The 15,405-nt window shown below is 34.3% G+C and overlaps 1 protein-coding gene across 2 annotated transcripts in view; it reads right to left on the reverse strand.

Moving 5' to 3' along the window:
- Nucleotides 1-369: 369 nt before the first annotated feature.
- LOC124367988 (sedoheptulokinase-like) overlaps nt 370-15,405 on the reverse strand; it is a 35,769-nt gene continuing 20,733 nt past the window's right edge. For both annotated transcript variants that reach the window (XM_046825250.1, XM_046825251.1), the window contains exons 4-8: nt 14,769-15,034; nt 5,148-5,279; nt 3,523-3,666; nt 2,461-2,656; nt 370-1,163 (exon numbers count right to left, since the gene is read on the reverse strand). In XM_046825250.1, the coding sequence (XP_046681206.1) occupies nt 971-1,163; nt 2,461-2,656; nt 3,523-3,666; nt 5,148-5,279; nt 14,769-15,034 (931 nt within the window). In that variant the 3' untranslated portion in view covers nt 370-970. The remainder of the gene's footprint in view (nt 1,164-2,460; nt 2,657-3,522; nt 3,667-5,147; nt 5,280-14,768; nt 15,035-15,405) is intronic.

A 15,405-nucleotide genomic window follows, 5' to 3' on the forward strand; every position in this document is an offset into this window, starting at 1 on the left:
TCGCCATGGCCGATCTTTCCTCTTGCTGATACTTCAGACATGCTTTATGTTCCTTTACTCTCTTTTTTATTTTCCTTTTTGTTTGGCCAATATATTTTAAAATTTAAAAGGCTTCCTGGCCTTTAAAATCTTATCTCTTTGTATTTTTCAAGACATATGTTTTTATTTAAATCTAAATTGTTTTTATTATTAATTTACTTTTATTTCAGTTATGTGGGTCTGACGATGTGTTCTTTGAGCACGAAAGGCCTCACAAAATAAAAATCTTTCATTTATTGGAGTGTTTGATTATATATTAAGCATTTAGTTTCCAATAAGAAGAAGCTGGTAAAATGTATATATTTATATGTAAATAAAATACTAACAAGATTCATTATATTATTCATATAAAACATATATATTTAAAACTTGAGTACAAAAATAAAAAGTCTGACTAAAGTCATTAATACTTCAAATGCCGAACGATGCAGTGTTTTGTCCAGTGACACAATTTATAACACTACCATAATGTTTGGTAGTGAATGTGTAAATTTTTTATGAGAAATTTTGATTATTAATAAATAAATTGAAGAAACTACTAAAATTGGCTGTTAGAAATCTCCTTCTATAATTTAAATATTTTTCCCTTTTGAATGATGTTTGACTAATGTTAATGTTTTTATCCCAACTTATTTATTACATAAATATCAGTTACTTATTATCTAGTTAGTATATTGATTTAGCCTTTGGCAATAGTTTTTTGAAATCCTAAGAAAAAACCTATTATTACCGTCATTGAAAATGCAAAGCAAACTAAGTGCTGCCTTTTAACAATTTTTCAGTCAAGTGCTACCAAAAATTGTTACCAACGTTTACAACACTGGCCTAAAGTTGTGCGCACGCGTCACTATCAATTCCTATCGTTAAACATAGCGCTTCTATCGCCATCGGTTATTCGAGAAAAAACTGGTACAAAAATATAGTAGAGTGACTATAGAGAGTTGGAGGGCTTGTGGACGGCCATTGCTGCGCCCCACGCAGCGTCTCCGCCCGGCACAAACACCACCGGCAGTTGGTAGCACTGACGAACCTCACACTGCAACACTTGATTGCGCATCAGCGCCGAACCGATGCCCAGAATACGCGAGATGTTGGCCTTTAGTAGCATCTCTCTGGGCATCATGCTGCAACACGTGAGTCAAACACAGTTAGATAAAACACTGTTCCTGTTAATTGTTCTAACGCTATTAGAGTCTTGAAATATTTAATTTAATTCTGAAAGAAAATTGGGAGCTCTTTCGGACAACTTTGAAACTTTTAATATCAAATCTAAAATGGACTGAATATTTTCAAATTTTGTGCTTAACTCTGCTTGTTTCCAGATGTCAATCTTAAGAAATATTGTTGACTTAAAAACAAAAAGTATGATTTATCAAGCTATGTTTGCTTCAGTCATGCAATATGGCTTTGACGTTGGTAGGCTGGGAGACATTTTCAAAATTCAAAAGAAATATTTAAGGGTTATGACATTTTGCAAGAAGAACTTCATGCAAAAGAATATTTAAAGACTTAAATCTGTTAACATGCAAAAGAATATTTTAAGACTTAAATCTGTTAACCTGTTTATCGGTTTATGTGCTGAGTGCTTATTGTTTGTAAGGCAGAATTTCGAGCTTTTTTTCAAATCACTATAACCATAACTACAACAAAAGAAATAGAGATCTGTTGCACTTTCCAACTCATAGACTTTGTTTGTTTGAGCGTTCACCACAATATTTTGCAAGAAAATTATACAAGTTACCTACTAGATTTAAATCCATTCAAAAGGCAATGAATGTAAAATAAAAGTTTCAGATATATTAAAAGAAAAAAAATATTACACTATTGAAGAGTACCTATGTGATACAATAATTTAATAACATTATGACTATAAATACATAAATGTATACATTTTATTTTTATAACTGTTTTATAATTATAATAACATTGTACATATTTAAGTGTATAACATTATACTTAATTAATTAAACTTTTGACTTTGACGATGTTTCATAACTGATAATAATATTAAGTTCTATTTTATATCTTGAGAATTTCACCTGTTTTTCCAGCTGTGCTGGATTAAAAGAATGTATATTATGTAAACTGTGACAATAAAGAATTTGAATTTGAACAAGATCTTTATCACTTCATGTAGTCAAACTGAAAATGGATTATTGCATCTTGGATTGCTACGGTCAACAATAGGAACATAAAGGCAAATTTTAATGGCTAAAATGTACATCCAGATGTGAGAAGGGTGGTGGTCTCTAATCCCATTAGATATTGAATATGTGATCATTATCACATATGTCACAAAAGTCATCACACACATGCTTCACCTTGACCATACACAATAAAATTATGAGTTTTATGTATCTTTAGGAAAAAATACACAACATAAAATTAACTACGAGAAATTCCCACTGAGACAAAAAGTACCTGTGAAGATTTTCCACAATTCCACGACAGATAGCCTTGAAGACCTGGCCGAGGTGTAGACTGCCAGGGTCAATGTTGGAGATGGAAGCGTTCTGCTGCGGAGAGTGCCTCTCCCCCAGCAGGGTGGGTACCACACACAATGTAGATTCAGCACCAGGGGTAGATCCTAGGTCCAGCAACTTGTTCCATACGGCACCTGAGGATCAATTCTCAAATTCATCCACTGTGCACGTAATACGTTACGAGTAGTACACAATCGCAAAAAGTTGAATCTCCAGCCCAAAATCATGGTAAATATATATGTCCAATGAAGACAGAATAAACATGTTACTAAGTGACAACTCTACTTTAAATTCAAAAAAACATAATCCTGTAATGAATTTGCTCCAGTGTCTGCGGTTGTACTGCGTTTGCTTCTCTCTGACTGAGGTTTGATGATGAGTTTTCACTTTCAAGATTAGTTTGGTGATCAGTTTCAGTAGTGACGGGTAAGATGGAGTTTCCACAGTTCTCACAATTCTAGGTATTAATTTCATCTAGTTAACTTTATAAGACACTTATCACTGTTATTTACACAACTACTATGATACCAACGCTTGTAAGAACAAGTGCAGAAGATTGCAGAATATTTCACTCCAACTACACAGCTTTCACATGGGCGCTTGGTATTTTTACATTGATCTTTGAAATTTAGTGGTTCCTTAGGTCTGGAAATAGTATTAGTAAGTTTACTAATTAAAATAGGTTGCAGTTTTTGTTGAAGGTTTGACTGGTTCCTTGAGTCGAAAAATAGAGATGATGTCTATTGATTAAAATAAAATGAGTCAGCTTTTGTAGTAAAGGTTTGGCTGTTTCTTTCAGTCTATTGGTTGAAAATGGCTAGATAATTTATAATAGTTATTAACATTATATATAATAAAATCAAATACTAATTTCCAAACTGGAAACAAGAATTATAATGAGAACAAAAACAAAAAAAATAAAATCACACAAAGCTATCAATTAAAACTCGTTCGTTATTCTTTATTCATGCCATGCTGAACTTTACGTTTGACAACTTACTTTGTGGCATGTTGAAGCCTAAGTCCAGAGTCCACTGCTGCAGCATTTGCACAAACGTAGCCAACGCGTTCCCACCATTCAGTGCAGTGGCTACAGCCAAGTACTTGCCTTCAAAGTACGGGAAATATTCCACAGGACTTGTACCTACAAACAGTAAGTTATCATTACAACTATTGTACTATTTCCAATAAAATATATACATTTTGTATTGTAGTAACAGAATATGATTGTCCATATAAGCTCTAAAAGCCTTTTGGTAGAAGCAGAGCTGGGCTGTGGAGTAGCCTTCTCCAACAGTAAAGCTCTAGTAAATTTGGGAAAAGAGGATTAGATCTTGGACTTGGAAAAAACCTCAGGCAATCAAAAATGTCTATTTATACATATGCAAAAGGATGGTTAATCCATTGGGGAACTTGCCAGAGCGTCACTTGTGGCCGAGCAGGACTGAATAATCTTGCCCGAGTGGCACTTGTGCTCTTTCTAGATGCTAACGATCACGTATTTGTTTGTTTTTCTGCTAAATCGCAGTTTTATGTCCTCGTGCATCCTTATAAGCAATTATTCCGTTTTGATTCGTTATGTTTGTACACTGGAATTGCTTACTGTACATTCTATGTATTGTGTTCTCAATGTTTATTGTTTATCTGATTATAGTTGTTGAATGAGATTTTAGTTCTTCCACTACCTCATAGAACAAGAAATTTTACATACTTCAAGGTAGACAGATACTTAGACAGTGATATTGAGATATCAAAGAAACTCAAAAACTGACACAAAAGTGAATTAAAAAATGTAAATGGATGGTCATTGTGTATAATGTAAATAGTTTATTTTAATTATTATTTTAATAATTAAAACTGAATGAAACATACTGTTTTATCTCATCTCCCAGACAACTAGTTCAGGAACTTGTCATAAAATCGTCAAAAAGTGAAAAAATTTAAGTGAATTTGTATTGTTTTGTTATTATGCTTTATAATTAAGTAGTCTAATAAAAACTGGTTTTTCCATATAAAAAATATTGTGCTGTTCTGAATAAAAAATTATTGAAATAGATAAACAAAAAGAGTATAAGAATATTGACAGTTGCTTTTGATTTTTTTTGTTTTTCTAACTAAAATATTTGTAAATATATACTAAAAAATTTAATAAAAAATTATTTCGAGAAAGCAACAAATACTATTGTAGAGCAACCAAATATTTAAATGTCTTGAAAATTGACTAATTTATCTGTATCCAAACCCATTCTATTAATATTTTAGTACATGCATGCATTTTTGCTAAAATCAATTCAAACATTCAGTCCTAGAGAGGCTAGGTTAATTGCTTCCTCAATGGGTTAAGACTCGTAGATCTAAGCAAGGAGGATATACGACTAGTACTTTGGATGCTGACTGGACATGGCCCTCTTAAGAAACATCTGATGAAGGCAGATCTAAGCCAGTCTCTGCGAAGAAGCAGAAGGGCCCTCAAATCTCATAGGTTTCTGTAAAGCCTCAGATTCTGAGATCTAAAACTTAAGTAAGAAAGCGCAAAGGATCTTTTAGAACTACATGCAGATAATCAGACTCTCTACCAACACAAAAAATAAAACTGAATATGATGTAAAGTTGGGTTACACTTACTGTCAATTTGATCGGTGTTGAATCCGGCTGCCACAAATGCGAGTTGGGCAGAAGTAGAAATGTTGAGAACCGCGTCATCACTGTTGCGCAGTGTTGCAAGCACTGAACACTGCAAGTCCCCAAGTGCCGCAGCTGAGGGAAATTTGAGAAATAAATTTCAGATTATTTATCTGTCTCAAATGATAATGCAGAATTAACCCTTTTCTCATCTTCTGCAAAAAAAAATATAATTTAGTGCTAAATAAAAGGATTCATTCATTGAAAGAGACAACTTTTGTATTCATGAAAGAGTGTAAAGTAGACATATAAATAATATTTTTTGCAAATGTCAAAATTATAAAAAATCAACTGTAAAAAACACTTAAGCTTTTTTGTGACCTATTAATATATAGACTTGCCTACAGCTGACACCCAACATTATATACATATATACAGACTAAGTCGCAGAATCACTAGAGCATTACTGTGGCAATAAAAGAATTAATATATTTTTCTTTTGTAGATTTTAACTAAAATTTCAGTTTTACTATTTTAGTTTTCTCAATAGTTTATAGTTAACAATCGTTGCTAGGAAGCTTTACGTAATTAATACAAAATGTTAGCTAGCATTTCAGCTTAGTTACAAAATCTATGCACATATATAGTAATTACAACTCAAACATTGTTATTTAAACATATTATATGGAAAACAAACAATACCATAGTTAAACTTACACAATATTTAAACTATGATTAATATTACTTAGCCTATTAGTAATATATATATATATATATATATATATATATATATATATATATATATATATATATTTTATCTTAAAAAGTACAACTATAAACATAAATCTTGACCCTTTATACTTAGGTTATAGATGTAGTTCGTAATGATCTCTTGCTCAACTCAGGTGAAATATCAGGTAGTTTTCCTCTTAGCTTGCCATAGTTGTCCGCTCAACAATTGCATAACTATGTACATCATTTCAACTCGTATTTTAAAGGCAGTATTTGACCCTTTAAATAAAACTTTTTCAATAGTAATTTGTTATTTTCTCCTAAATCAACCAAATAATATGTAATTTAAGTTATGGTTTTACTTTATTTAAAAGCACTTTTATTTAAAATTCAAAAATACAATTAGCATCACGTAGGTTTCTAATATCAACAGAATGTAAACTCATCTGTGTATTTTAATGTTTGGTGTCACCCATTGCACTAGAGTTGTAATTGGTATGATGCACTAGAGCAGCTACACTGGCACTGACAACAGAACTAAAAACAACTCTAAACAATGTTCTGCAAATAGTGAAATATTAATTTAGTTCCTTATTTGGCCAAGAGAATTAAGCACTTTCCAACCATACTTGCATAAGGGTTGAATTTTATAACTGGGCAATACGGTTGGTTACAATGGCTTAATAATCTAAATGGGAAAGTAGCTAGGGCCCTTAAGAGTAGTCTGACGAGCTGAATGGGAAAACAGTGAGGACCATTAAAAGAGTGATCAGATAAGCTGAATAGGAAAACATCGAGGGCTATTAAGTGTGAATGGGAAACAGTGAGGGCCATTAAGTGTGGCCTGTCGAGCTGAATGGAAAAACAGTGAAGGCCATTAAGAGTGGACAGACGAGCTGAATGGGAAAACAGTGAGGGCCATTAAGTGTGGCCTGTCGAGCTGAATGGAAAAACAGTGAAGGCCATTAAGAGTGGACAGACGAGCTGAATGGGAAAACAGCAAGAGCCATTAAGAGTGGTCTGGCGAGCTGAATGGAAAAACAGCGGAGGACCATTAAGAGTGATCAGATAAACTGAATATGAAAACATCGAGGGCTATTAAGTGTGAATGGGAAACAGTGAGGGCCATTAAGTGTGGCATGTAGAGCTGAATGGAAAAACAGTGAGGGCCATTAAGAGTGGCCTGTCGAGCTGAACGGAAAAAAAAAACAGTGAAGGCTATTAAGAGTGGCCTGACGAGCTGAATGGGAAAAAAAGTGAGGACCATTAAGAGTGATCAGATAAGCTAAATAGGAAAACATCGAGGGCTATTAAGTGTGAATGGGAAAACAGTGAGGGCCATTAAGAGTGGCATGACGAGCTGAATGGAAAAACAGTGAAGGCCATTAAGAGTGGCCTGCCGAGCTGAATGGAAAAACAGTGAAGGCCATTAAGAGTGGACTGCCGAGCTGAATGAAAAACAGTGAAGGCCATTAAGAGTGGACTGCCGAGCTGACAGACAGGACATGGTCCCTCCGACCTAACACAGGGAACATCCATGGCCACCCACAATGACCCCATGAGCTTTTTTGATCCAATATGGCTGCCAGCCAACAATCTCAGTGAAAGTGCTCCAGTAATAAGTTATAGTTTTAGTGGTAAAAGTACAAAACAACACCTAACTTGTGCACACTAACGACTGTCAAGTACTGTGAGTATTTTCCATTTTAAAAAATCAAGGAAACAAGTTCAATAACAACAACTTTACTTACTGCAAGAATCCTAAGCATATGACATCAACAAAATAACACTCAAGTAACCATTACCAAGCTTAACAATACAAAAATATAAGTATATTTTACATATTAAAAAACACTATTTCTGACAAAGGAGAAGCTCTGTTTAATTTAAAATAACATTTGTAGGAATAATCTGGTACCATATGGTAATCACTGAAAGCAGTGCTGACATCTCACATTCCACACCTGACCTATTACACAACAGCTGGATCATGTACACAAGTGTCAGCAATCTACAACCTTATTTCTAAATTGACAAAATTCTAAACATCTTGACATATAAGAAACATTAACCACAGTTTCCAACCTTGACACCAAAATGTTTACTAACCAGGAGGAGTCTGACAAAACTCGTCATAAAAACAGTTTCAAATTTTTATGTTTGATTTTTTTTCTTTTAAATCAAGACAATGGCGTTCCCCAGGGTTAAAGATCTGGGACAGAGTTATTGCCAAACTAAAAGGTTACCCATACTGGCCAGGAATTGTCGAAAGTATTATTGAAAATGACAACTCAAGCAAAACTCCACGATATCAAGTCAGGTTTACAGATGTCATGACTATGCTATAATTAAACAGACCGACATCTGTCCTTATGAAGACAACATAGAACAATATGGGTTACTAAAAGTTGACAACTTTACAAACAAAAAATTTAACACAGCTTTACAAGAAGCAAAGATATATAAGACACTCATACAAAACCAAGAATTACAATCAACCCCTCCTATTAAAGAAATAGGTGTAAAGATTAACAGCTGTGGAGAAGTGGATGACCACGACAGAAACATCGCTAACCCTTGCTGCTAGTCCTCTGCCCAAGTCAAAAGATACAGTAGAAGAGATTCAAAATAAAATACTAAGCATAAATGAGGTTGTAACTTCACTTACATTAGCCGCTGAAGCTGGTAATGCACTGTTGGCGGAAAATAGCAAATTAAAACAAGACGTATATGCTTTGACACTAAAAAATTCCCAGTTAGTGCAACATATAACTTGTGAAAAACACTGCTCAGACCTGAAAATTGCTGAAGAAAAAGTTGAGATACTTGAGAGAGAGAGAGAGAGAGAATGAAATCCTCCTGAATCGTAATGCAACCTTGGTTGAAATGTTGACTGAGATGGAGCACCAGTTAGTTAAAGAAAAAGAACTCCGGACAAACCTGATGAAGTGTTCGAAGAGCAAGACAGGGAGAAAGAAAAAGCTATTTACATTTCCGAGACAAAAATCAAACAGCTTAATAAAAGATTGTACTATGCTAGATCCTAAATCAAACATAAACACAGGAACACAAACGTACAACTGTGATACCTCATTCCCCCTAAACTACAAGGTCTCTCTACCCCTTCTGCTTGAACTAGCTCAACTGAAAACCCGCCAGGATCAAATGGAGCTCTGTGTTAAAGCCCTACAAGAGCATAAAAAAGTCAAGACTTTCAAACAAAGGCAGCGATTCCACTAGAGCCTACACTTGACAAACCATCCCCTAAAAGGTTGCCGCAACTGAGATCTCACAGCCTAAGAAAAAGTGAAAAAGTATCAAAAGGATCACAGAAAAATATTTCCAGTGTATCACTGCAGGTTGCAAAAAACAAAATATGTTTGGAGAATACAGGGCAAATGAAGTTAGCCCTGGGAAAAGGTGTAAACCCAGGAAAGCATCATGAACCTTTAACAGCAAACAACCCCAACACTAACAATCACCAAGTGAACATGGACAGCGACAATCAAAACAAAATCACTGTCAGTCTGTCTAAAGTCCAAGAAACAAATACTCACTCTTTTTTAAAGATAAGTCACAAATACAAAAAACGGATAAAAACAGCCTACCACACCAGGTACTTCTACAACCAAAATATTCTACTAGGGCCACAAGCAATATAACAATACTTCACCAGAACATCCAGGGAGTTACCAATAAAATTAACAGACTTTTACATCTAATAGAAATAATAACACCAACACCTGATGTAATAATCTTGAGTGAGCATGGATTAAAACCATACCAAATAGAGACTACAAAGATAATACCAGGGTACAGCCTGAAAGCACATTTCAACAGAGAGCAATACCAAAAAAGAGGAATATCAATTTATGTAGAAGAAAGACTGGATCGATATTCAGAATCCATTGAAATAAAACAATACTGTGAAGAACTCCTTTGTGAAATGTGCCTCATAACAATTGTCCAAAACAAAACATGTCTTAACATCATGGGCATATGCAGATCTCCGAGTTCAAACTTTGAAAAAAGGCTTGACATACTCACAAGAACCATTGAGAACAGTAATGTTGAAAACTCACCTTTCATACTCATGGGAGACATCAATGTTGACACCCTAAATCCAAACAGAAATACAACCAAACTGAATGAAATACTGGCCTGTCATAACATGCATAGGTTGAACCTGCCACCCACAAGAATAACTCATAACACACAGTCATCTATTGTTTGTGTTTGTACAAATATTAGCAACAAGAATTCAGTCACATGCAGGGTTATTAATGCCCAACTGTCAGACCACACAGCCCAACTCTGCACAGTTCATACTGAAGTTGAAAACCAGAGACCAAACAGCATGAATAGATGTTTCCGACCAGAAAATTTGAGAGACTTAAAATTACTACTCTCAAGAGAGAATTGGAAATGTGTACTAGAAGCACCATCTGTAGACAAAGCTCACGCCCTACTAAGTAACACTCTTCAAATAGCCTTGAACTCTGCATGCCCAAAGAAAAACAGAAGACCTCAGAAAAAAAGAAGCCAAAGCACTTTGCTGATGAAGAATCTTTTAGACTTAAAACAGACTACTTAAGAGCACAAAACCAATATGAATTAACAGGCAATGAAAATGACAAAGCGGAAGCAGCTCGGAGAAAAAGAATTTATGACCAACGTTTAAAAATGCTTAGGCGGCAAGCATTTGACATAACCATAACCATATCTCATAACCACATAAACAGATCTGACAATAAGTCCAAAGCTCTATGGGACTATGGGAGGTGATAAACAATGCAAAAAATAAAACAACTAGACCTTCAGGATTCAAACTGAATATAAACGGGCATATAACAAATAAACCACAAGAAGTAGCAAACTACCTTAACTCATATTTTGTGAATATAGCTGAAGAGACTTTGACACAAATTCCTGACAATGAAAAGAAAGAGCTCAACATAACAAATAAACCTATACTTTCACACTTAATTGTTATTCCTGATACAGAATTAAATGAAGTGAGAACAACTATTGACAGTCTAAAATCTAAAAATTCTGCTGGTACTGATGAAATATCCTCTAAAATCCTAAAATATTGTTCGGATGAACTAGTTATACCTCTTATGTATCTATATTCAATCAATCATTCAGAGAAGGCATCTTCCCATCAGGTATGAAATTGTCCAAGGTTTATCCCAAATTCAAGAAAGGAGATAACACTACAGTAGAGAGTTATAGACCCATCTCACTTATTTCAACCATATCAAAAGTGTGTGAAAAAATAGTCCTCAAGAGACTCTTAACTCATTGTATCGAAAATAACCTACTGTCAGACAACCAGCATGGTTTCACAAAAGGCAAATCAACTTCTACAGCAATGATTACACTGGTTGAGTACATTATTGACAGCTTAGAAGAAGGCAGTCTGACAACAGCTATTCTGCTGGACTTATGCAAGGCTTTTGATTGCCTCAGCAATGAACGAATAATTAAGAAGCTGGAACACTTGGGCGTGACCAACAGAGCAAAAACATGGTTCAAAAGCTATCTAAAGGACAGAAAACAATTGGTAGAACTCAAACACACAACCAAAGGAATCACAAGAGAAGTTAAGTCCTTTCCACTACCAGTACAACGAGGTGTGCCACAAGGGTCTGTTTAGAACCAGCCTTATTTATTTTATTTATAAATGACATGCCTCACCACTTAAGAGGTCTTTGTATTCCTCTCATGTATGCGGACGATACCACCCTCCTGCTACGTGAGACAACAACGGATAGGCTTGCAGTGGGCTCCTATATCGCCCTTAACACAGCATTTGAATATTGCTCCGGAAACGATCTTGTGATCAATCTCTCAAAAACCAGCCAGTTGGCATTTGCGAGAAGAGCAGCTGATGTTCCAGTGGTCCCTGACATAGAAATGGAAACACAAGCCTTATTCTTAGGTATAATACTAGACGAAAAAATGACCTGAACCCCACAATTTGACCATTTTACCCACAAACTTAACACAAGCCTATATGTCATTAAGCAAATCAAATCTATCAGCGGCACAGAAACAGCAAAAACAGTATATTTCTCACTATTCGAAACTCACCTGAGGTATGGAATAGCTGTATGGAGGGAACATCAGCAACAAATCTGCAAAGAATACTTATCTTACAAAAGAAGGCCATAAGGATTCTAGCTGGACTTGGAAGGATGGAAAGCTGTAGAGAAACGTTTAAGAACCTGGGCATTCTCACAGTTGTTGCAATCTACATCCACGAGCTAATACTGCATGCGGATGCAGCAGAACTACCCAGAAACAGAGATATACACCAACACCACACAAGGCAATCTGGTCTCTACAACCTTCCAAACCACCATCTTCAACTGTATGAAAGAAAGCCGTCATACAATGGGAGGAAACTTTACAACCATCTACCACCAGAGCTGCAATTAAAGAAGAGGAAACCCTTGAAATTAGCACTGCAGGAATGGATAAGGACCCACCCATTCTACACACTAGAGGAATACATGCAGAGAACAATATAACCATTACCTTCATATTGTCTTACTTTATTTGTCATTTCAAATAAAACAAATTGTAAAATTGAATCCATTTGTAATCTCTGAGATTATAAATAAAGATTATTCTGATTCTGATTCTGAGCTGGACAGAGTATCACATCATTTCATTATGAGTGCAAAGAATTAATAATTTTAGAACACTAAAACCATTAATAAACAATTTCTATAAAGAAATGTAATTCCCTTACAGTGAAGTGTGGCTGAGATGCTAGTCATGTGAACTATCAGATTACAGAATTCAATGTCAACTCCAACATTAAGGCTCTGTGAGCTGGCCCACTTGTATGGAAACTAGAGGCACATGATCTATTGACATGTAATTGAATCCAATCATGTTATTTCATAGTATTGTCGGACTATAGCCTTTTAAATGATTACAGTAAAAATAACAATAAAATAAAATTTTTTAGAAAAATAAAGTATTTTTGTGTCATTTATTAACCGTTGTACCTAAATATAACAATATTTACAATTAATAAGGTTAGAAGAAAAAAAATAACTTCACTCATCATCAACTGCGGTCAACAAATTTTAACTGCGCCTAACTTGTTCCATTCCTTGTTCTGATGCAGTTGACAATGACAGTTGTTTACGTATTATTACACAGCTTCTTTGTTTGTTTGGTTATGTTACAGTCCTGATAAATTTGTGTATTTTACTTTGCGATGAGTAAGTTAAACGTGAGTAATCTGCAACCTAAATTGGTAACATTTTTCTGCATAAGCCAAAATTTTTTATAGCAAACACAATGTTTATTATCAAAACAAACATTTAAAGCATAATAGCAAGCAAAAATTTCAATTTTTAAAGTTGATTGTTTTACAATTTGCAATGATTGTAATGTTACTGGATAGAAAACATTTTTTTAAACAAATCTTGCCAAAATTCAGATATTGGACTGATATTTGGAGACAATATAGTGAAATGGAAGTAGAACAGAAAACTATTAAATACAGATGAAATTAAACTATAAATTTCAAAACTTTGTTGTGATAGTCAATTAGAAATTTTCATTTTATTATTAATTTTAATTTTATTTCCTACAGCTAAATAAAAATGTTAAAAGTGTGAAACACTTTATTTTCATACAACATTAAAGAGAATGTCATAAAGAATAGACAAAATTATAATTTAAGCTATAAGCATTACAAAGTTACAATCTTGTTGGTAAAACAATGCAAAATGCACAAATGAGCCTGGTCTTGTTGGATAGTAAATACAATTTTTAGGTGGCCTCCAAAGGGTTAAAAACAGTGTTTTGAACATTTAAAAGCAACATGTAGCCTGCCTATTTTTCTTGACAACATTCTGTCATGGGCTATATGAGGGAAAGGTCCTATCTCTGGTTCTCTGCTAATAAATTAACTGTTAATAATAACAAGACCGAGGAAATTGTCTTTAGTTTACGTAATTCTGAAAATAAGTCTGTAAAACTACTTGGTATCAATTTAGACTCAAAGCTTAGCTGGGGAATCCATACAAACCATTTATGTATTAGATTAGCAAGAGTAATATTTCTACTAAAAAAACTAAAATTGTATACAAGTCTTAATCTTGTCATTAGTGCATATTACGCTTTTTTAATGTACACCTTCTGTATGGGGTTTTACTGTGGGGCAACTCTAGTGGAGCCAAGACTGTGTTTAAGTGGCAAAAGAAAGCCATACGCTGCATAGTAGGAATTAGCGACAATGAGTCATGTAGGCCATTTTTTGAAGAACTGGGTATACTTACGCTTCCATGTATATATATATATATTACACAGTTTAATTTTTGTTAAGGAAAATCTCGACTCTTTCAATCTTAGAAGCTTTAACCATGAACACAACACTAGAATTAAAAATACAATTGATGTACAATATGCTAGATTAAGTAAAACTCAACAGAACTATGCAATAACCGGAGCTAGGCTATTCAATAAGTTACCTTTAAGTGCTAGATCAATTTCTGTTGGTAGGTTTAAGAATGTTGTTGCAGAGTGGCTCAAGAGAAAAACGTTTTATTCCGTAGATGAGATTTTTAATGCTAATTTTAGTGACTTACAATTTTAAACTTTTAACATAGATATAGATTGTATTTATTTTAGGCTCTGCAGGCCTACATTGTGATATTTTTAATATCATATTTGACTTTGTCAATACAATTTTGTAATTGTTGGATGACAATAAAATGATTCTGATTCCTTCTTGATCTTTCATTACAAATAACATTACAATTATCTATTGACTCCTTGAACCTTCAAATAGAACATTAAAGGTTGATTGATAGATTGGAATTGGGATTAATCTGGTACTAATGGTAGTTGGTGTAGGTCAGTTACCGATAGGGGTGCCGATGGGGATGCCGTGCCACTGGTCAGCCAGAGTCCCTGCGATATCCCCACTAGGAATGACTTCAGGTAAGAGCTGAGTGGGGAACTCCGCTTCTTGTAGCAGTTCCGTGTTCCAAGCCATCTGTTCCGTGTTGAAATATCCCCAGCTCGCAGCATTCTGCACTGACATCACTGGCCGGCTCAGGTTTGCCAACATAGCTACCATGAAGTCCTGCACCGTCCCCGCACAATTAAACTTCTCCAGCTTCTCTGACCTGTATGGAAAAATGTTCATAATAAATTTGTTAATAAAAAACTATCCACCTTGGTAAATAGTTAGGAATTAAATTTTGATAAAATAACATAATATTACTAGCATTTCAAAAAACATTTTTCAATATGCAAAAATATATTAAATTCCTCCCAAACTATTTATAATTTTTATTTAACCAAACTGTGCAACATGAAACTTCCAGGTTTTGCACTTGCTTATAATGTCGAACAAATTGAGGACAAAAGGAGAAAAATTTAATACTATTTTAGATTATAACAGTTAAGTCCATATTAGTTATTTTTGGCAGGGTCTGAGTTTTCTATTTAGCCAAATAATATTCTGAAATAATAATAATAATAGCATTTAGTAACA

Source organism: Homalodisca vitripennis, chromosome 8 (genome assembly GCF_021130785.1).
Source record: "Homalodisca vitripennis isolate AUS2020 chromosome 8, UT_GWSS_2.1, whole genome shotgun sequence".
Classification (NCBI taxonomy): Eukaryota; Metazoa; Arthropoda; class Insecta; order Hemiptera; family Cicadellidae; genus Homalodisca; species Homalodisca vitripennis.